Here is a 23,107-nt window from a genome sequence, read left to right as displayed (position 1 = left end):
ACCCCAGTCCTAAACGTGTCTTTGTCTTGTAGGAGTAGCCCCGTCTTGAGGGTCTCTGGTGAGCAATGGTAGGACTCGAAGGAAGGGCAGGAGGTTGTGCCAGGGGGGGGTTAGGGTGGACATTAGGGAAGGGTTCTTCACCCAGAGGGTGGTGGAGCACTGGAACAGCTGCCAGGGAAGCAGCTGTGGCCCCAATCGTCACAACATCCAAGAAGCATTTGGACAAGGCACTCAGACACATGGCGTAAATTTCAAGGCTGTCTCATGCAGGGACAGGAGTTGCATTCGATGATCCTTGTGAGTCCCTTCCAACTCGGGTTATTCTATGATGCTGCGTGTGTTTCTTGTGCCCCTGGTCAAGTTCCTAGTGGAAACTTGTGTGGAGCTCTGGGAACTGCTCTCTTCGCAGTCCTTTATAAGGCTGCTTGTCCTCCTGCTGTGTATTGGCAGGGCCCAGCCGATGTGAGTGGGGAGTTTGTGATGGATATTACTGTCCCTGGCACCTGCCCGTGGAATCCAGTTTATAATTTGATTCGTAGGGTGCTAAGAGGAAATTATTCATGCAGAATCTTACTTTCCCAGCTCTTGTGTGTGCAAGTGTGGTTCAAGAAGGTATGCGATTTAGTTTCCTCTGTATCTGATGGGCTGTTTTTAGCAGCAGTCATGCTGGGTATTTTCATCTCCTATTTCAGCTAAGTACAGTTCTGGGTGCCACTTTTTCAGGTATGAATGAAACTTTTTCTTTTTTGAAGTTTATTTATCTTAATGAACAAATTTTAAGCATTTTATTTCAAGTGGTTTAGCATGCTTTTATACCCCATGAGTAAGGGTGGTATTTAGAACTTGATTTAAAAGAAATACCAAAAGCTGCATCGTAATGTTCGGATTAAGTTAGTTGGTCTGTAAGCTTATTCTGAAAGCTGGTTACTTGGAAGAAATGCTGAATTATTAATGCACTTGGTGAACTGACTTGAGTTGATCTAAAATAGGGATTTTTTGTAGTTCTTGCTGCTCTCGAGTACTGGAATTTTAGTTATGTGATGAAAGGCCAGTTTGTAGAATTAAGAATTAATGATAGCTTGTGGAGGCCGGCTCTTGGCACGTGAGCACCAGGCTGAGGTCTGAGGCCGTGACTCTGTTCTCCACTTCGATGTTGGTGTCCTGGATGGTCCTGGGCATGTGAGACATTTCCTTGAGCCTAGCGGTTAACTCTGAAATCTAAAGATTTGAAGCTGAATTAAGGAATGCCGTTACTGTAAACTAAATAACTCACTCATGACTTTGAATTGAGGGAAACTTTTTTCCAATTCAAAACTAATGATGTTGCAAAATACAGTTCATGTAATTGCCTAAGAGGACATCCTTTAAGTAAGTAGAAGGCAGTGCTGTGATATGTCTGGTTTCTTGCTACTATGAAAGGGCTTGTAAGGAAGTAACTGAATTCCTGTGATCCTTTGATCTCTGCGCTTTCTTCTGAGGTGACCGGTTGTGGTAGCTGTCTCAGTAGATGTGATTTGGGTGTTCCTCCTGTAGTGATCTGGAAACTTGGCAAAGGGAAAGAGGTACCACTGGATAAGGACGTAAAATTAGCAGCAATAATTCAGGTTTCTGCTCTCGTAAGCGTAACCACCTTATTGTCTTTTCTAATCAAATCTCTTCCTCTTTTGAGAGCAGTTTTTCTGACCCGTAGAGCAGGGAGATTTTCTGCATAAATAAGGCCTTGGAGGTAGATATGAAGACAAACTTTGATTTGTACATGCATAGAAGCTGCCCGAGAGGACCTTCTACGCTCTACCTCTTTGTAATGTCTCCTTTTTGGGAAGACTGTAACTCCTACTCGTTAGCTAATGACCATGTTTGTGGAGGTCTTGGAACACCTGTTACTTCAGTTTGCCTTGTTTCCTGGCTGAAGCTCAGGTAGTGTCTGATCCTGGCCAGCCAATTCTCTCTCAGAGATGAACTCGCACAGTTCAGCAAGAAAGAAGGCCAGAGTGAGATTGTTGCAGTGTGTTTTCCATCAATGCCCTTACAATCAGTTATAAATCCTTGAAGGGTCATGTAGAGATGCTACATAAGCAGTGCAGGTGGTTAGTGATTATTGTGAGTCAGTTATAATCAAAATTTCTTAGTAAGTAACAAACATAAATTGTTTATGTTTGATGCTGAACAAACGTGGAGGTTATTTTGTCTTCCTCACTTCTGGCTGATGATGGTAGCGAAAGGTTGTATTGTTTGATTGGATGCTGTGCTCAAGATGTAGTCTGCTGCAGTAATGTTGGCTGGATAACAGCCTCTGCATGAAAACAACCAAACAATATTGTTTTCCTGCAATCTACAACAGTGAATACAATCTTAATTTGAAACTCATGTTTGAAAATACGTATGGAACTCTTGAAATAATTCTACAATCTATGAAACAAGATTGAACAAGGGCAGATCAAAGAATGTTTATATCTTACTACATCTTAAAGTTTACCTTACTCTCTTGGAATAGATTTTTTTTTTTGAGAAATCTGTTTCCTCTGTCGTCTGTTTTCTTTACATTTTTAAATGCAGGGTGGGAGGTTACTTAGCAGTTTGCAGGTGGGCTCAGTGGCACTGTTTATACCTTTGCCAAATGTAAATAGCTGGTTTGAAATTTTTGATGTTGGTTTTTCTCTTGGCAAAAAGCATGTGTGAGAGTATGCACTTTGTTTGCATTTCAACCAAAGTGTTGGCAATCGCTTTTCCCAGCTCTGGTCTGGAATATCGAGGGAGTAGTTAGTAGTCAGGGAGAATACTAACCTGTTACAGGGCTTGCTAACTGACTGGTCTCCAGTGAAAGATAGCCCCTGTGAGACCAAGTTGTCTGTTGCCTGTGTTCTTCCAAGGTCTCCTTGTAGGAGATGGCTACTAGGATGCAGCTAGTGGAACACAAATTGTTCCAGGGTCAACAGTCTGCTTCTGGCAACTTTTTTTCCAGTAGAAACTAGAAAATGTAGGGCATCAGTTACCACTGTGCCTTTGTCCTGTTGGTCATCCATAGTGCAACCAGTGCTCCTGGGACTCGTGAGGCTCACTTATGTGCACATAGGCTGCCGAGTTGTCTTGTAACAGGGAAGGGCTAGAGCATGTAGTTCTTCTTTGGTCCTGAAGACACAAAATTGAGAGTTACGTGGCATGTTTCACTAGCTTTGTGCGCTACTTCCTCCGGTTATATGTCCAAATGGACAATGAAAGCTAATGGCAAAGAAGGGGAGCTAAACAGCAGCCGATATATATGTTGAAGTGTAATGTTCTGGCTCATAATGATATCCGCATCAAGTGGCGAATATCTCAGCAGAAATGTCTTTTGTACTCTTTGTTTCTCTGGCCTCTTTCATTAATCTTGCTGTCATGAGCTGTGGTCTGTGAGCTTTTAAGTTAAAATCTGTGCCTTGTAGTTTCATCTTTCTGAGCAGTTCTGCTTATTTTAAGTTTGAGATTCAGGTTTGTGTTCATTTGAAGATTGTTCTATCAGTATATATTCAAAGAGCTTTATTTTACTGTTCAATGACTTAGTACCTTGGAGCTCTGTAAATCTACTAGGGGAAAAATATAAAATGACTGCACAAAATGGTGCATTGATATTCCTCTACAGAACTGTGAATTAAAGTCCTGGGTTCTTAAATGAGATAAAATAGTCTGTGAAGTACTGCCTCTCTCTTTGTAAAATCTGTGTAGAATAACTTTAGAAAGATTGTAGGAATAACTTCATTTAAGAAAGAAATTCTCTTGCATAGCAGTTTATCTTCCTTGAATTCTCCTGGTTTAGGTGCTTGGAGATTTGCTGGTTTAAGCTGAATATTTAAAAAATGCTTTGTTTACATTGTGAGCTGAAGGACTGATCCTAAAGTGCTGAAAACAGTGAGGAAGGGCAAAAGTTTGTATGCGGAAAATGAACAAGTTGTGCTAGAAACAGGAGGATCCATAGAATTGCAGTATTGGTTAAAGACAGGTGATATCGTGGTGACATATGTGTGATCTAGCAGCTGATATGAATGGTAAGGAGTTAGGAGTTCCCGTTTGCCCAGTGCAGAAGTAGCTGGAGAGCCTCGAGGTACCAGTTTTTTCTTGGAGGCTGTTACCAACCCTTAGGTGAAGTGTGTGGGAAAGGCAGGTCTTGAAGTCTTGGATGGATGAGACTAATCCTGCTGGGACAGAAAATAGTTTTAAAGCATTGTGCACATTTTACAGCCTGGAATGTCAATAAATACAATGATTCTTTGGAAAGCAAAGAAACTGATCTCTGGGAGTTCCAAAGGAAGGTGATAGCGGCAGGCTTCCCCACTCCTCATTTTTCTCAAATAGGTTATCAAAGTCTATAGATTTTGTCCAAGTAAACGCATTGGTGATCAAGAGACGTTTCTGAAGTTTGCTTTATTCCAAAATCAGACCTATAAATGCTAATTTATAGTTGATGGAGTCTAAACTGAGAACCAAAATCAACCTAATTCTAGTTTCAATGAATTGAAAAATAACTTTGTAGAGTTTTATTTTCTGACACGTGTTTTAATTGTGACAAATCAGACAAAAAGTACATTATTTTAATGGCTTAACCTAAAAACACATGAAGTGTGTCACATCAGTAGCTGAAATCAATAGACTGCATTCTATTGATTGTGTCTTATGGATATTCATCTAGAACTGTAAATTAAACATATTGAAGGTGCTGTACTACTCATTGTGTAACATCTTAAATGAAGTGTCAGATATTAGAAATCTCTTATACGTTACTCCTGAGATTCCTGAAAAATTAATATCTAAGGCAAAAATGTGAAAACAAAAATGTGTTCTGTTGTATAAAAGATCTTATCAGGGCCTTTATTTGTTTAAATAGCTGTGAACTATCTTTTGTGAACATTTACAACAAATAGCTGATACCATAATAAATAAATTAAAATTTGCCAACATTGTAAATTTCAAGTTACTTGGTGACATGCATTTGTTGACATCTTATATTAACATTTTTATTTTTATTTTTGCATGCAAACAAAATTTTCTATTTGCATGATGACTCTTAAAATGGTATGACAAGATATTTGCTTATATATGCAAACACACAAAGTAGTCATAGAATCATAGGATGGTTTGGATGGGAAGGGACTTTAAAGATTATCCAGTTCCAATCCCCTGCCATGGGCAGGGCCACCGTCCGTTGGATCAGGTTGCCCAAAGCCTCATCCAGCCTGGTCTTGAATACCTCCAGGGATGGGGCATCCATGAGTTCTCTGGGCAGCCTGTGCCACTGCCTCACTACCGTATTTTTGATATATATATATATATATAACACAACATAGTGTGGGCAGGAGACCTTCTTACAGTTCAAAATTTTTGGTTTTATGCAGTTTAAAAATGGGACGTCGCTCCTCGGACACAGAAGAAGAGAACAGAAGCAGAAGGAAAAAGAAACACCGCAGGCGTTCGTCTTCAAGTAGCTCCTCAGACAGCAGATCATACAGCCGTAAAAAATCTGGAAGGAAATCAAGGTCAAGGTCACGATCTCGAGATCCTCGTTCTCATTCTTACGAGAAAAGGTGAATTTGTGTTGTTTATTCTCTATTGCAGTTGTTTATAAATCAGGCTTTTTCATATGATAGTTCAAAGCCAGAGGTGTTTGATTCCAGTGCGTAGTTAGTTCTAGGTTGGAATTTTATACTAAAGTGTGCTCTGTATCTTGGCAGATGTGGCAGTATTTCCACTTACATTTAAAGAAAAATATAAAACCACCACCAAAAAAGCCCAAACACCTTCCCCTCTCTCCAAGAATACAAACCCAATTACATGTAGAGCCAAAGGTAACTTCCTTATTAAAACAAACAAAATCCAACGAACTAAAATAACTTTTCCTTTGTCCTCCTTCTAAATAATGAATTTATAATCTCTTTTTGGAAATATATTCACATACTAATGCCAGATGGAAAAGTAGTTTAATTCAACTAATTATAGACTATTCTGTGTTAATTCTGTGTTACTCTTTTCTGTTGTAACAAACCAAGGAGGTCTTTTCTAGACAATAAGGTAGACTTTTATCCTAAGTCTTTCTATTCAGATTTTGCAGTAGGTCTGTAAACTGTTTTTCACTGTTATTCTTGCTAGTTTTGATGTGTACAGAATACAGTAGTCAGCCATGTGTTTCGGACACAGATCATGTAGCTATATCTACCAAATTTTTCTTGACCTAGCATCGTATTTCCTTCATCAGGGGCCCCTTTCTGTGCCTGACTTTTTTAGATATCCTGGTTGTCTCTCAGTCTGACTTGTGGTGATCCTGGAATCAAACTGGTCAGTTGGTGGTGGTAACTGGAGCTGGACGATACTGATAGTGTCTAGCTGTGCTGTAAATATATTAGCTCCTGACAAACCTTTCTTTGGCTGGTAGAAGTGTGTCAGTGAGGGGCAGGTTGGCTGGTTATGGGGGGTTCTGATTTGTTTAATTCCCCCTCCCCTTCTTCTGCTCCTGCTTAGCATCTCCACACAGCCCTTAGGGGACATAGAGAGATGGCATGGGCTTCAGTGCCAGCAATATGCTGATGACATGCAGCCTTATGAATCTCTTTAGTCCAGTGCAGGCATGGCTATCTCACAGATAAAACCAGAGCTCGAAGGGAGATTAGAGTCTGGACGAAGACCAGTTGACTTAAATTGAATCCAGAAAAGACGAAAGTGTCTGCTTTTAGGATCTGGCTGGCACCTTTGCTTTGCCCTTAGTTTAGGGCATTTTCTCCTGGCAGTTAAGTCACTATTACACGCTGTGGTCCTGCTGGATTTATCCCTGACCCGTGAGAATCAAAAGCAGGAGTCTCTTAAGATTACTGTTCTTCATTCAGCAGGAACATTGCGTTCCTTTTTCAGATGAAGACTTGCTCTTTAATAGTTAACCTACATATCCTTTCCAGTTTGGGCTCCTATGGCACTACTTGTGCCTAATGCAGCACCTTTTCCCCTGTGCTAGACAAGCACATAGCATATTGACTACATCCTGAATTCCAGAAGGGTTTCTAGGTGGTTTTAGATTTTAATATTAATGAAACATAATAAAAGCCAAAAATCTGGATGTTCTCCTAAGGATTGTAATTGCTATTTAGTTAGCTGTTAAGGAGATGGAGACGGAGAGGAAATTATAAGACTAAGACTTGGAAGGTATCCACCCCCCCAGTTTCGTGATTAGTTGGTTTAATTTATGTATCTATTGGTATCTATCCTTTCACCTTTTTTCTTTGTGTATAAAACTTTATTCTTTGCATAAATTAAGTGGCAAGGTTAGGTGGGAGGGGAAAAGGAAGGTACCTTTTATATATATATAAAAAGTATTTTCAGGTGTGTGTAGTTTTAAAATATGTTTCTATGTTTACATTTTAGGTATGTGCATGGTGTGTCTGGAGATAATTGCATAGAGCAGCAATGCAAAAGTTGACATCCTCTGAATTTCATTTTCAGCACTGCAGTTGTAGCCCTTATCCCATGCAGGGTATTTCTCTGTAAATCTTGCTGAGAATGTAGGTTCTAAATGTTTCTTCAACCTTAGATTTAGCAAAGTGGCAGTGAGTTCCAATGAGTCCATGGAACTAAAAACCACCGAGAGCTGGGTTTTGTTCCTGGCTTTGCCCTTGAGGTATTTTAGGCAAATCAGTTAACTTCTGTTTCTCTATCTACTCTTTTTCTGTCTATATGTTTTAGAATATAAGCACTTTAAGACAGGCATTGCCCATGTGCATGTGAATTATTTATTACAGTGTGATAGTAGTATTTGAGACTACTACAACATAATATAAACCCCACAGGTTTGTATATCCCTTTCAGTAAACCATAAGGGTTTTGTTCCTGATTGGGTTTTTTTTTTCAGAAGCAGTAGCATTCTAATAGCATGGTTTTGTTTTAGACGCAGGCACAGATCGAGCAGTAGTTCTTCATATGGTTCTAGAAGAAAATGCAGTCGTAGCCGATCGAGGGGCAGAGGCAAATCCTACAGGTCTCAAAGATCAAGATCAAAAAGTAGAACAAGAAGGTAAGACCATTTTCTCGGAAAACGAATTATTATTTCTACTGTAAAAACATTCATTTAAAATCTCCATATAGTTACTGAGTTTGAAATGTACTAGAAATAATGATTGCAAGTGATCATCTGAACTGCGTGTCACTTGAAACTCTTCCTAATTTGAAATCTCTGTGCTGTGCTTTTGATGTACTAAATCTTTAAATTGCACTGGCGGAACAGTTGGTTTTGAAGATGTTATATACTTTGCATTTGACCAAGTGCAAAAAAACTTAATGAAGTCACTTTGGTTTAACTGCAATCATCTGAAAACTTATTGTGGATTTTTTTTTTTATCACTGATTTCCATAACTCCCATGCATAACTCTGGCTCCCTGAAGATCAGCCTAAACTGTTATTTCCTCATCTATATTTCCCTTAGAGATGAGTATTTACTCATGCAAGTTTTTATTAATATTTCAAAATATCTTTGGTGCTGAGATTTTTGCATAAATTAGATTGTGACAAATGAATATTTTCAATGATGAACGTAATTCAAATATCGAAATCTTAATCGGATATTGCAAATTGTATTATAAGATCTGATTAATACTTCTGTAATTCAAAGCTTCATTTGTGTGTGTGTGTATTTTTTAATTAAAAAGTTAAAATAAAGTTTATCCCTGGGTATCAGAATTACTGTTAGCATTTTCTATTGAATTTATTTGAGTGTATCAGGCAGATCGAAGCTTTTTTTGGTATGTGTTTACAGATCTTCAGCCAGGTAATTTTGTGTACCCGCACTAAGAATTTAGTAAAACATGTTATTTTCATGCACCAAACCAGCAGAGCTGTTGCCTCTAAATGTTGAAAAATTGTTGAAAGATGTGAATGTTTCACTTTCTCTTATTTGTATTCTCTCATGACTTATTCACAGCTGTTCATTATAATAGTTGCCTGGACACTTATTGCTACAGTGCCTTTGTAGTAGCAGTTTTGTTATTTAAACTGTCTGGTGTCTCTCTGAATATACCTACTGTCTGTGCTGTAGACCCAGATAAGCTAATGTGCTGTGCACAGAAATAGTCCTGTAAATATGCACTGTTTTGCTAACAAAATCAGTTTTAAAACAATAAAACGTCAAAAAAATAAGGCACAAATGAAGGTGGTTTTCACTATGTCAGATATCAGCATTAGGAAATGTGATAACCTCATTTAAAGATCTCATTTTTATTGTAGTAAGTAGAAATTGCAGATCTCATTTGACATAGTTTAATGGTCGGCTTTTCCAAAGGGTTTGCTGATGTTAATTGTCATTTCAATATATGGAAATTATGCACCTAAAAACTTTAAGAGCATGACTGCTGATGATTTTGTGCTCAGAAATATTGTGTGTGAAATATGTTATTTATAAAATATACCAGCTTTTCAGTACTATGGCTATGAAAGTATAGCTGCATGTCACTTTTAACTGATGTTGCTATTCACAGACGTGATTCTTCAGGGAAAATATTTATAAATAACATCCTAAATTGTAACAGAAGTGTATTTTGGCATGTTAAAAGCATAAAACTAAAATGTTAAAAGCATAAAACTAAAACCAACAGGACATATTGAATCTTTTACTGTAATTTTTTCCAAGCCTGCTCTCTGCTGTAATGTTACACTGAGAAGCCATGGATTAATCTTATTTCTGGAGAAGAGTTAAATGGGCTGCAGAAAGCTGCTACTAAAGGCCTGGGTTTTCCCTGTTTTTTAGTGCTGAGGCAGTCGCAGCAATGCTAAGTAGTTCCTTTCCTTGCTGTCTTATAACCTGTCTTGCACACCCGATCGAACATATGAACAGCCTTCCTAAGAAGACCAAGTACATTGGGGCTCTTCAGGCTAGAAAAAGAGATCCTGGGGGGAAGAGGGGATGGGATGGAGCCATAAAAATGACTGATGTGGAAAGATGGTTAAGGACCGAGTGTTCCCTTCTCCTCCAGGAGTGAAAGTGAGTGAAGCGAGCTGGTGGCAGATCCTAGTCAAACAAAAGGAGATGGTTCTTACGTATGACAAAATTAAGCTGTGGCAGCCCTTTCTGTTGGACGTTGTGGATCCCAGAAGTTGAAACGAATTTAAAAAAGCAGTTATACAAGAAAAATCCATTCAAAACTGTTAAATGCAGAGAGACCATATTTGTCTTGGGGAATGCATGCATTTGTAGTGCAGAAATAGAACTCTCATAAGAATTTGGCATCTATAATTCATTTTTTTTTTTTTTGCTTGAGGTGGAACAGTGTATTTTCATATGGCTTTTATAGATAAGTGCTGAAGAAAAATCTTCTGTAAACCAGGTGATAAAACGATGGCAGTAACTGAGGCAGCCACCGTGTGTTAGTGTGGCAGAGACTGCGTTACCCACTGAAGTGTCCTCGTTGATCTCCAACTTCGGTCTTGCCAGTGGCAGGGAGTGAAATCTACTGACCCCCATGAAAAGCAGCAATACGAGACACGGCAGTAAAGTGAAGATCATCTCTAAGCTGCTTCTATTTGCCCCACCACAGCTGTAGCCTCAGAGTACCGGGACTTGGGCAACCGTGGTTTTTTTTTCCCAGTGGGAATGGGACAGGCACCACAAAACTAGTTTTGTTTTAAGATCCATTACGTGATACCTTTTAAATCGCTGGATTTGGTTTTGGTATAACTCACGCAAATGGCACAAATTCTATGTCTCATAAAGTCTTTGCACCCCATAATCCCAAATTAAGTCAGTTTGTTTTTAACGGCAGTGAAAGTGTTGATAACAGTATATGAGACTGTAATATAATTTTTTTAATAACGTCTCTAACATAGGTGTTTTATTTAAGTGAATGGTTTTCAGAGCTCCAACTGTGTAAAATACCAAAATCTCAATTTTTAATTTGAAAAGTTTGGCTTTTTTTTTTTTTATAATGACATGTTTAAAAATATTATGAGTAGGTATTGTTTATAACCTAAAGTGGTTTCTTTTGTACTTAATTTTAGAAGATAAGAAAACTTATGCATATTGTAACTATTTTATTTTAGATGCATTTTTAGAGTCAAAAAAGTGAGGCTTCCTAGTAATGCTATAAATTTAAAGCTGTCCTACAGCAAGATAATACAATGCAAATACGACTTAATAAGATCACAAACTGAATTTCAGCAAAACAACCAAGATTTACATTAAATTAGGAATTTTAAAACCGATTTAGTTTGTTTTACTGAGCATTTGCTTAATAACATTTCGCCTTCTTGCAATCTTTTTAAAGACAATAATTCGTCTGTGAAATGCAGGCACATCCACAGGAGAAAAATTGAAAGCAACAGCTCGCTTTCTGAAACCACACATACAGTGATATAAAGAAATATTTCAGCTCTACGGAATTTAATAAATCATCCCATTTCCTAATTTGATCATATTAGATGCTGATGTGGAAGAAGCATTTCAAATACCATCTCCTCATTAATATACATCAGTCTGGGGAATAGAATGGAATACTTATGCAGAGATGTCACAGTTACTGTTTCTTAGTTTACTAAGTGGAACAGGTTGATGTGATACTGGGTGCTATTTGTCAATGTCTTGCTAAAATGGTTTGGGTCGAGTTATGGAGTCCAGAAAGACGGCGGCTGATAAATCAAAAGTGGATTGAGTGGACAGGAGGCAGTGATTGATACTGTGACAGGATATGAAGAAAGGAATCTTGATACAAGCATGCATGATATTGAATATGAGAAGGAAAATGGCCCTGGAGTATGGATATTATTCAAGGAAATGATAATAATAATATCATCTTGAAATTATTGCTGGGTGAAGATTAGGATAGTTCTTATTAGAATATTATGCTTCTCTGGAATGGAGAAACCTGGATTTCATATAATTTCTATGTGGATAGAGTCTTGTCAGTATTTTCAGGGTTTTCACTGCAATTGTTCTGCAAGTTAATCATATATGAAAATTCTTACTCTGCATCAGCCCTTGTAATGTAAATCTTTTAATTCTTGTTGCTTTATATAGAATTAACCAAAACAGGTTAACCTTTATTCCCTGGTTTCATACAATTTGGTGATTATAGAGTATTTCACTATAATTGCCTTTAAATGTGCAAGTTTGTTTTTATTGTCTGCCAAGTATTTTTGGCTTTTCTCTGTGTGTTAAACTGCAGACTGCTGCCTTGAAATATCTTTAACACGGTTCAACTTAGATTGATGCAATAACAGCTAGTACATCTATACATATTTAAGAAGAGAGAATATCGTGTGTAAAGTAACCCTGCCTGTAGAATTGAAGCCTTTGGACGGTCACGAAAGGAAGCATTCGATCAGTGTGTTGGTTTATTTTCCACTGTGTTTTGGGGTACACAGTTACATCTTATTTCTTTGCCATTATTCCAGTTTAATTGATTTAATGTTGAAATGTGTGCATCTCACTGCAGTCCAGTGGGAGGGTGACCTACGACTTGTGGGTGGTGTTGGAATAGGTTCGGTATGGAAAAGCAGCCTGTTGACCAAAGTTGTGGTTATCCTAGCAACGTAAACTAGAACTGTCTTACATTCAGCCCTTATATCTTGCCAGAAATCTTTGTGTTCACCACTTACAGTTTATAGTAATTTAAAATAGGATTCTCTAGTCATACCGAGTAGTGCATTATGAAGAGGGTCATTAAATAAATAATAGTATCTCCAAAATTTCTTTAAAATCATGCTGTGTTGATATGTGTTCTCAATAGTCAGGGTCACAAATCTGATGATTCTTAAAACAGTGTAATTTGCATTGCCTGGTTTATGACACACAGTGATGACGGAATCACAAGAAAAGAATTCCCTACCGCCCCTTTCCAGAGGCATTTTCAACGCTGCTGCTTCAAACACAAAACCAGTACTAGACTGCTTCCCCTGAAGTCGGAGGCTCTTGCCAGGGAGTTTGATCTGTTCTCCAAAGGCTCATAGCTTCATTCATGGCTGGGGCAAGCTGTAAATCCTTGCGATGCTGTTTCCCTGTGGTCTTTGTGGCAGGCCACTCTATGGGGAAGATGTTAAACGTTTTGCAGGTTTCAATTTTAATATTGGCAAGAGCCAGCCATCTATTGCATGAGGGTTGGGGTTTTTTTTGTCTTTGTCCCTTTTAAGCATCTACTTAAATAAATTCAAACCATTAATAGCAAATATTTTAGTAAAGAGTTGATATTGCACAGTGAAATGTTGTTTGTAAGACTTTTCAAAGATATGAACAGTATGATCAGTGAATGTTTGTGTGGTTGCATTACTTGGAATGGTGAATGGTCTGCCTTCAGCAAGTCTCTTTTTTCCATGCATCGTATTATTTTAGTGTGGTAGCATTAATGTGTTGGGGTCTTTCCAAATTAAACTTTATCACAACTTACAGCTGATAAGTGCTGGATCAAGATATAATCTCTACTAACTTGCGTTCAAAACTTGCTTTTAGTTGTAGACTAGGTGTGTCTGTTCTGGTTAGCACACACTAATTGATAGAATTGTAGAATCAGAGTGGTTTGGGAAGGGACCTTGAAGCCCATCCAGTTCTGACGACCTGCCATGGGCAGGGACACCTCCTACTGGATCAGGCTGCTCAAAGCCCCATCCAACCTGGCCTTGAACACCTCCAGAGATGATAGCTTCTGATAAATTACAATATAGAGTTTTAATTACAAACAACTCCAGGAAATATTTTCTAGAATGGCATTGGCCTGAAAAGTAAATAAGGATTTTTAGGCAAAAGAAGGCTAAAAAGGATGTACATTTTGAGATAGATATTAATGTCGGCATGTGTATGTGTTTAGAAAAGATAACAGCAGATAAACAAAGATCAAAATTATGAGGAGCCTTGCAAATTAGGCTGAGACTTTAGGGAGAAATAAGAGGAGGTAGGGGAGAGTAGTTGGGAGAAAAAAAAAGAAAGAGGGAAATGGAGTGGCTCAAGTAGTGGGCAAAGATCATCACACAAATAAGATGAATTGCAGTTGTGTGGGCTTAGAAGATTGATTTTTAAAAATGTTGTGAAGAAAGACTAAATTCAAATAGGAGGCAGGTGTATGAATTATAGCTGAAGTTGGTTTCAGTTGAGTAGAGCTCTCGCCTATGAGAATAAATGGTCATGTAGGCGATGTTAGCTGTCCTGGGGAAAGGAAAAGCTTAGGGAAGAAAGTGAGTGGTTTTTGAATTGACCATCCTACGGACATCAGGCAATAGGACTTATATTGTCTGATAGGAAGGAGATGGAAGGAGTTAGGAAGTGAAGTTTGAGTAACAATGGCAGTATGGACTCAGAGCAGTGAGATAGTTACAAGGAAAGAGAAAGGGCACAGCCGGGCCTTTTTCTGTGTATCTGCTGTAAGAAACAAGAAATGATAAGAGAAGTGTGAAGAACAAGGTTGGGCACATGTTGTCTGACTGTTGAAAAGCTGTCTTAATCTATAAAAATGCTTTGGAAATACCTCCTTTGGAAATGGGTCCAGGAATTTTCCAAAGAGAAGCAGAATAAAGGCCTGTAAGAAATCAAACAATGCTATTTCATTGGAATATTTTTTTAAAATGTTTCATTACTACTTTTATTTTTTTCCTTTTTTTCCCTGGCAGTTGCCATTCTTTTAAAGTTTTCGTCTGCTGCCTAGGATATGTTTTCTTCTGTCTCTGCTACACAAATTAACGCTTGCATGCAACTTTATTTAGACCCACGTAACTGTTTAAGGAATCTGTAAATATTACACATTTGTCTCTTTTTACTGGTGGGGAGTGGGAAGTTTGGACTCTTTCGTCCATTAGAATGTATCTTTACGATATTGTAGTATTTCTTTCATTAAACTTCCAATAAAGACTCGAGACAGGGAAGAACCAGTGAAATTCAGATTACTGTGTTTGCTGATCTTTAGTTTTTCTGAGGAAGGTAACGTCAGATCACACTGCTTCTTTTTCCCCCAATAAATCAAGACGTGCATTTATTTAGGGTCTTGTTGCATTACGGGTTATATCGCTAATAGTCTATAAAAATATTTTGTAACTACAATAAATGATATTTTTCAAAAGGACCTTAACAGTTTGTCCACATGAGTGTACTGGAAGAAATACAGGGGTGAAGCAGTAGCACTGAAGATATCCTAGAGCAATAACCCACCAATGAGCACATTACCAAGATCTAATTGACCACTTTGGGAAATTAAACTTCATAAGGCAATGCCAAGGGCTCTTAAGTTATCAATAAGGGCAGATAGCTGCTAGTGACAGTTGCTTTGATGCCTTTCATTGGTATTAAAAAAATAGCCTTAAAAAAAGATATGAATGCATAAGTGCTATTCATTTAGAGCTAAGTATTGAGTTAATTGCATGTCAACTTTTTTTTTTTCTAAAGCAGTCCAGGTGTTATGTACATAGAATATGTTTTAAGTAGAGCTTCTTATTTTTCTGAAACCTTTTATTTCTCCCTTAGGGAAAGGGCGTACTTTCAGGTTGGTGTTTTTTTGGGTTCGCTTTTTATGCTTCAGTTTTCTGTTTGGAAAAAGAGACTCAAGAAGACAAAAAGAATATGATTCCTCTTAGTGGAGAATTGGCTTTTTGATTTTGATGTATCTACAGTCTAAACTGCCATGTATTTTTACTTTATATAAACCTCTCTGGGCTACCAAAGCTCTGACTGTGAACTAGAATCTATTCTTTTTGCTGCAGAGATCACGTTTCTAGAGGCAGCTATGCAAAGGAACATGGAGCAGATGTCTTAAAGATACATCAGTAATAGAAGACTGTTGTTTGCTATGTAAATTGCTGCTGGTTCCAGTGTTAATTTTAAGAATGTGATTATTGAAATGGAAAACACAGAATTGTAGAATTTACTAGAAACATTTTATTGTTTATTTTTACTTTACTTTCCCATCTTTCATTATTTCTAATTCTAATAACATGTGACAGTATCTGATTTAAAAAGATGCAGGCAAAAAGCATGTATTTTTGACCCAGAAGTGTTTTACTATATCTTTTCTACAGGATTCATCAGAATGTAAAAAATCCCTTGCAAGAGTAGCAGTCACGCTGTAACAGTGGAATACAAGTACCTGGTGACCCTGTATTTAAAAAATGAGCCTGAATTTGGTTGAAGGTACTGAAATCCGCCTTGCTGAAGTTGTATGTTACCAGAGTTAAGATGACATGGACAATCCTAATTCAGCTTCCCTGTCCATGATAGTTGGAACAATGGATTACCTTTTCTTCCACAGGTTCCTTGCCATGTTTATTTTGTGTGTTAATGGATTGGTTACAATCATCTTTGTCTATTACTCTTGTGTTACGTTGGTCCAGTTACATGAGGGGCAGTTCTTTGAACCTGCCACCCTGGGTCAGGAGTCAGCACTGTCTGAAGTCTGCTGTGCCTGATGCGTTGCTTTTCTCAAACAAGAGGTTAAGTATGTTGCTAGAAATATGTCAGATCCTGGGAAAAATTAATTACCAGAGAGATAAGGTGTTCATCAGTCATATCTTGCCTCTGTGGCTGAAAGCTAGCCTGAAACTTTGTGGGAGCCAGGAGCTGGAGGCTGCCAGCTTTAGCTGTTTTCCTTGAGGTGATTATTTGCTTTTAGCTGTGCTGTAAGCCACTCAAAGTCCATCTGTGGCAGAGGTGGTAGTTGCTGACTCTTGCTTTGGAGGATTTTACTGTTGTTGTTTTGGTGTTCAGAGATGATCGTTCTTTGCATAAATCAGCGTATGTGCCCTGGAATTCTTTGATCACTGCTTTTGTCTGAGATTTCAGCTGAGACCGTTGCTCAGTAGCAAGGCATCGCTGTCTTCGTGAGCAGAACAGTAGCTGCTGCATACAGAATTTTTGGTATATACAAATCTTATCCCGTATAAATCAATTGTACTTCAAGATCCGTATAGGCAGCTGCCAGGTTTTGTTGATATTGTGACCAAAGTGGCTTTGTGAGCAAGTTCATGCTAGATTAAGGTGATTTAAGTTGGATATTGTGACACTTTTCTGACTGTTCCTTCACCCTCTAGTGCCTGTTCTTCTCCCATACCTGTGCTTGGGGATGGTTCAGAGCGCTGAGCTGCCTGAATGCTCACTCTTGTGCTGTCTTTCAGTGAGAAGCCAGAGAACGCATGGGGAATGTGGGATGGGGAAAAAAGAGTCAAGCCTGGGTCGTTCAGGTTGAGATCAGGTGAGAAGCAATTTTTAAGCTACAGTAAGGCACTGTGAATGGGGAACGTTGCCAGTTTCTAAGGCTAGGCACCCCATTGCCCTAAAATGCAAGAGTATGTGTTGATGATGATGCTTCATCTGGTCCTAATACAGTTTTATTGGTATGAAACTTTGGCCTTTTAGGAGTCAATGGCAAAACTGCTCTTGAGTTCAGTGGTTCCAGATTTTACTGAGGTGTGATGATATAGGAAGAAAAGATTACCCAAAAATACTTGATAATTTCTGGCATGTGTAGAGCCTGTGTCCTTTTAGTGGTAAAATACTGTGTAAGTAACTATCTGAGCAAAATATTTTATGTTAAATAAGTGATCACATAAGGAAAAAATGTGAAAACTTTGTTTTGCATAGTGCAACTGGAGAGGGATGTATTTAAATGTAATGTATATTTAAAAAAATATTAAATCTAGGAAATGATAGGGAGTTAATATCTATTCCTTAATATTAATCACAACTTAAATGTTTTTGACTGTACTATTGTAGAATTTTTTTATTTTGCATCTTTAAGTTTTCTGCTAATTCTTATGTGCATATCTCCTAAATACTGTGAAACATATGCTTTCGATATGGAGTTTCCTTATGCTCAAGTATTACTTGAAGATATTCTTCAGTTGCGGTTTTCATGGGGTTGTATCAACTCCTAGTAAAGCAAGCTGAAAAACTCTCATTGCCTTTAAAGGGTTATGTTATGCTCAGCTTGAATAACGGATTTAATTTTTTTTTGTAAGTCTGTGCTGCTGATTTATAGCCCAGAAAGGGCAGTAGTATGGGTTTTTTTTTTTTTTAAATTATGCATTTACTATTAGATATCTATTTTTCTTCTATAGTTTTTGCTTCTCTTATATGGAAACATGCAAGGGTAAGCTGAATTGTAGTAGAATTTAAATTAAACTGTGGCATAGCACTGGAAATCTGTTACCCGTCTATATCAAAAAGATGTGCTAAAAGTTTTCCTGTTAAAGCTCTAAGCTTTTTGATTGGAGAATAGGTAAAAAAAAAAAAAAGAAAATCCTTTTCCTATTTTTCTACTATATAGTCTTCTTGAAGTTCTTCCAAATTAGATTTTAAATGCCAATTAGGAGGTTGAATATACTAAAATAAAAGCAAATACCACCAAAATGGCCTCACCTTATGGCTAGTTAGGCTTTTTCTCTCAAAAGCGAAACCTTTGCTCTGAGCATGGCTTTGAGAAAGATATTCAGCTTAATGAACACATTAATTAGAACCATAACTATTTATAAGATAATTAGAAAAGAAGCACGGTAAACTGGGCTTTTCCTGCAATTAATGGAGGATTAATTACTGGAGGTAATGAAGTGGATTTTTAAATGCATTAAGGTGAAGTACAGAGATGTGCAAGGCTTTGTGATAGTTGCATAATTATTGCAGGCTGTTTGAGCATAGCTCATATGAGATCGCTAATAAGCATCATTGCATCATTATGTATGCACTTAAAAAGACTTACCACCAAAATGACTGCCTAATTATTTCTAATTGGCAGGAGTCTGTGTAGTCATTGAGCTGTTTGTAGCCATTTTAAGGTTCATTTAACTATCCTTGGGGCCATGTGATAGATGGAAAAAAGCTTCAACTACACGCTGGCCTTGGCTGGCGCCGTTAATCAATTTTGGTGGGCTTCAGTTTGAAATGCATTTGCTCATGCAGAGGTCAAAACCTGAAGTAGTCCAAGCAAAGTTTTGCTTTTTGAAGCCACTTGACTGTATTCATTAGCAATTAGTAAAATAATTGTGTCTGTCACTATATTTGGATTTCCATATGACTTGGTATTCTTTCATCACTGTCCCTTCTTATAGCATATTAGCTTCACTGGAAACCAAATATTCTTCCAACAGACCCTTTTAGCAACTTCAGTGTAGCGGCATATGTTCCGATATACCACCTCTTTTCATTCATTTGTTAGCTTAAACAGTGCAGTACATTTCAACACAATCATCTAATTTGCTCCCGATTGATTGCTGAGTGAAAGTTTCTACCCAAGGACAACATTTTAGGGCTTTTAAGGGTATCTCTGAGGAATTAGTCATTAAGCATTAAGGGAGGAAGCAAATAGCAGTCAAATCGAATTCTGACGTTCACCAGAGTTTTGTAGTGAGGAGCATCTATTTTCAAGATGTTGACAGCTATGTCTATTCAAGGACATCTTCTGGCAGAAGAAAGCTATGTCATAATCGTGCTTGTTTAAAAACTCGTTATTACATGAATGTTAGTGCATTGGTTCTGTCCGTAATTACATTGGAAATGTTGTGACTGTCGTTTGAAAATGACCTTTTTGAGCTGTTATAATTAGTATGTAGTTATTTTATCTGCCTATGTCAGATTTAATGTGACATCCCATTAGGTAAGCGTCTGTGAAAGTTTTCAATGAGCGCGTTGTCCTGTTGAATGTAATCATAACCATCTGTGGGGTGTTGTCAATGTATATAAGCCATTCATATAGCTTAAGAAAACACTGGTGAGCAAATTGTAGGCTAATAAAATAAAGGTCAGCTTGGCCATTTCTGCCACAAAAAATGTGGCTCTAGTAATTTCATGTTAAAACATAAGTTTAAAAAATAATTGTTCAGATTATGTTTACAGAGTGAGATTGATTGAAAATAGCTATTCATTTTAAGAAAGCAAAAAAATGGAATTTATTTATGAACTATTAGTTCTGATAAGGGATTAAAGCAAGTGAATTGTGGTAGCGTAAACTAAAATGTAAACTAATTCTTAAGGAAAGCTGCAGAATTCTTCCAAATTTCTTACAGCTGTTTTAATTTTGAGACTTCAATAATGGTAAGCTTTGAGAAGAGATAATATTTATAAACAAATATTCATGACAGGAAACCCGTATGGAATACAAATAGCCTTTCTTATTCATACCCATTAGAATTTTTGTTTTATGAAGTCACATCATTACATGATAATGAAAATGCTGCCCCATAGATTATTGAAACTGCTACTGAGAATCTGTTTTAGAGCAGAACAACGAGTTTAATCTGCCTCTGAACTTTCTGATTGATTGTATTGGAAATACTGGCATTAGTCAAAATTGTAAGTACTGACGTGTATATATTTTTCTTTGATGTATAGCAGTGCGATGGGAATCACTAAGTATAGCTATGACGTAAAACTGTTCACAGCGAGAACTGTAAACATACAGTTATGTAATTATCAAATGTCAACATCTGGCTTGTGTTGAATTTGGGGTTTGGAGTGGACAGTGTTAGACCATGTGAAATTCACAGCAAAATGTCGTTTAGCTCTTTTTTTTTCCATGTGTCTTAGAAGCAAATACGACTGACTTGTTTTCATTGACTTGGAGCTGCTGAATTTGTATCTTATTTTGACTAATGAAATGCAATTTTTACTAACTAAAAGTCGTTCATCTTTTGGGAACTCCTTAAGGCGCTTGATTGTAACAGTTTAAATAAAGTTACTTTATCATAGAGCAAAACCAGAGTACAATTAAAGATTGTGCTATTATAGCTGCTGAGGACTACAAACCAAGAAAATATGTTGGGAAAGTATCTTTTGTCAAGTAAGTCTCTTTTTAGCATATTTTGAAATGAAATGCGCATTACAGAAGATTGTAATAAAGAAGTCTGGTTTAATTTACCTAGAGCTGTTGTGTTTCTGGTGAGAGCCTCCAAAATAGATTTGCACCTTTGACTCTCCCACTAGACTAGAAAAGAGAAAATTTCATATTTTTCAAGAAAATGACTAAACAAAAGCAGTATATATAAAGTTTCACACACTGGGCAAATCAGTCATGCCCTTTCCACAAATTCGAGTAATCAGATTAACACAGGCAAATTTTTGCTGTCCTTCTTCAGCTGTGACTTCTGAAAGGGCTGTCAGCCTGTCCCCTACGTAACTTATAGCTCATTTCCCCTTGCTTTGTCTTGGCTTGAGATGCTCTAATGCCAAATTGTCCAGTCAAGGGTAGACATCGCCAAGGAATCAATGTAATTTTTCTCCCTTTAAGGTTTGAATCGGGGAATGTTCAATAACTCTTGGTTTGTTTGTTGTTTATCCCCCCCCCCTTCTGAAAATGAATTGAAAATAGCCAAATGATATTATTTCCCACTGCTGCTTCTTAGGCTCCATTCTCTCTGATTGTTGTACTATATGTTAATATTTACAAATAAATGACAGAATGGATTAGTGATAGTGCAAACAAAAAGTTGTTCCTGCTGTTCTTGTCCTGGATCTTTTGCTCCATTTGCCTGTGAAAATTTCAAAGGGTGGGTTTGTTTTGTGGTTTTTTTTTTTCCTTTTAAGAACTATCCATTCCTTGAAAATGTGAATATTCTGAGAATTCATATGGTATACACTTTATCTGCCTCCCCATTGGAAGATACGATACAACAGCTGCTGGATGGGGGATTGGAAGAGCAAGGAGGGGAGTATGGTGGAGAAATGGGAGACGTAGGCATATTTCAAGCAAGCCTTCTGTTTAAATTATTATCTCTTTATTCTCCATTATGAATTTCAAGTCAGCTGGTTATTCTCCCTTAAGGCTCTAACATCAAGAATTTTAACTCTCAAATGAGAATATAAGGATCCTCTTTTTCATTATTCCAGTCCACTCTTAAATTTACTTGTGACGCTTCTGTAAATCAGAATGAAGCAGAGAGTAGAATTCCTCCAAATCCAGAGAAAGGAAGCAGCGTGTGTCAGTGCTGTGATAGGGCGCAGACTCACCAGGAAGAAAACCAGCCTGTCCCCATTGGTCCTCAGTTGTATCTGATGTAGGGAATAAAGCCAAGATCTGCAGTTACACGCCTTACGCTGTTGATTGTCCTATAGACCCAGTGAGCAGGCGTTTGCTTTAAGTTTTCCAGCTGCAAACTGCAGAAGTGCATTAGATTGCAACTGTACTCTTGAGTCCCAATAGAGCTACTTACTCCGAGGGTGATAATTTGGAGTTGTTAGGATGTGTTCTTACTAGCCCCTAGCCTGAAAGGAACATTAGAATCCTGAATGTTGTGGATCAAGCAATAGGATAAAGTACAATTTTGAGTATCCTGATGAAAGCTTTCCTGAAGACGGTGCTAAAGTACTGAATTACAGAGTATTCTTTTAATTCCTTAATTCAAAAGATCTAATTATCTGGATAATACAATGAAGTTTTGACCTTATTTCAGAACATATCTTACAGTGAGCTATTACGATCGCAAGATTGGTGTATCTTATGGAACCGAAGCTTTGTAACCAAAGTTGTCAGGTTCCTAGTATGTTGCAACTGTGAAGATTATTATGATAGATCATTAGAGATGATATCTCATCTGAGGAGTGGGAATAGCTTGGTAGCCTGTACTTAGTTGGCGTACCCATGCATTAATAAGAAAGTGCCAAACAGGGATTGAGCTCTTGATGTACTGTCTGCAGCATCAGCCAGTATCCAAAATAGCATTTCAGACCTAACGAGTTTGTTGTTTCATTAGTAGCAGGAAACAATAGGTGCGGGCAAAAACAAAGCTGGAGAGACATGAAGAACACTCAACAGTAAAACAAATCTCTACCAGCAAAATTAACCGCAAGCAGCTGAACCGCTATGGTGTCAGCGTAGGCACAGGGACATCGATGACCACTGAAGGGCATTTGAAGGTGGTGAAGGGCTGGCGGGCAAGTTTTCCTCGCCTAGTTAATTGTTAGCATCGTATGTCTTACGGCTATTCAGTTCTAAAATCTTGTTATGTTCCAATTCCTTCCCCCTTTCTCCATAATGGTGTTAATATTCTTGGAGCTGCAATGTAGCTGTTGGGAAGACAATTGTTGAAGATTTTGAGGGACTAAATAGGTAGTGTTTTATTTTTGGAGCGGGCTTGTTAGCTGCATAAATTTGGTAATATTCTTGGTTATAGAAATAGTACAGTTTACATTTTAATTCTTGCCTTCAGGTT

At 37.7% G+C, this 23,107-nt stretch overlaps 1 protein-coding gene across 1 annotated transcript in view; it reads left to right on the top strand.

Annotated features, from left to right (window-relative positions):
- Positions 1–5,353: 5,353 nt before the first annotated feature.
- Positions 5,354–23,107, top strand: part of RSRC1 (arginine and serine rich coiled-coil 1) — a 152,510-nt gene continuing 134,756 nt past the window's right edge. Inside the window, exons 1-2 of the mRNA XM_054075019.1 lie at positions 5,354–5,555; positions 7,901–8,026. Coding sequence (XP_053930994.1) covers positions 5,374–5,555; positions 7,901–8,026 — 308 coding nt within the window. The 5' untranslated portion in view covers positions 5,354–5,373. The remainder of the gene's footprint in view (positions 5,556–7,900; positions 8,027–23,107) is intronic.

This window comes from Cuculus canorus, chromosome 9 (assembly GCF_017976375.1).
Source record: "Cuculus canorus isolate bCucCan1 chromosome 9, bCucCan1.pri, whole genome shotgun sequence".
In the NCBI taxonomy this organism is placed as follows: domain Eukaryota; kingdom Metazoa; phylum Chordata; class Aves; order Cuculiformes; family Cuculidae; genus Cuculus; species Cuculus canorus.
This window is presented reverse-complemented; position numbering and strand designations above follow the sequence as displayed.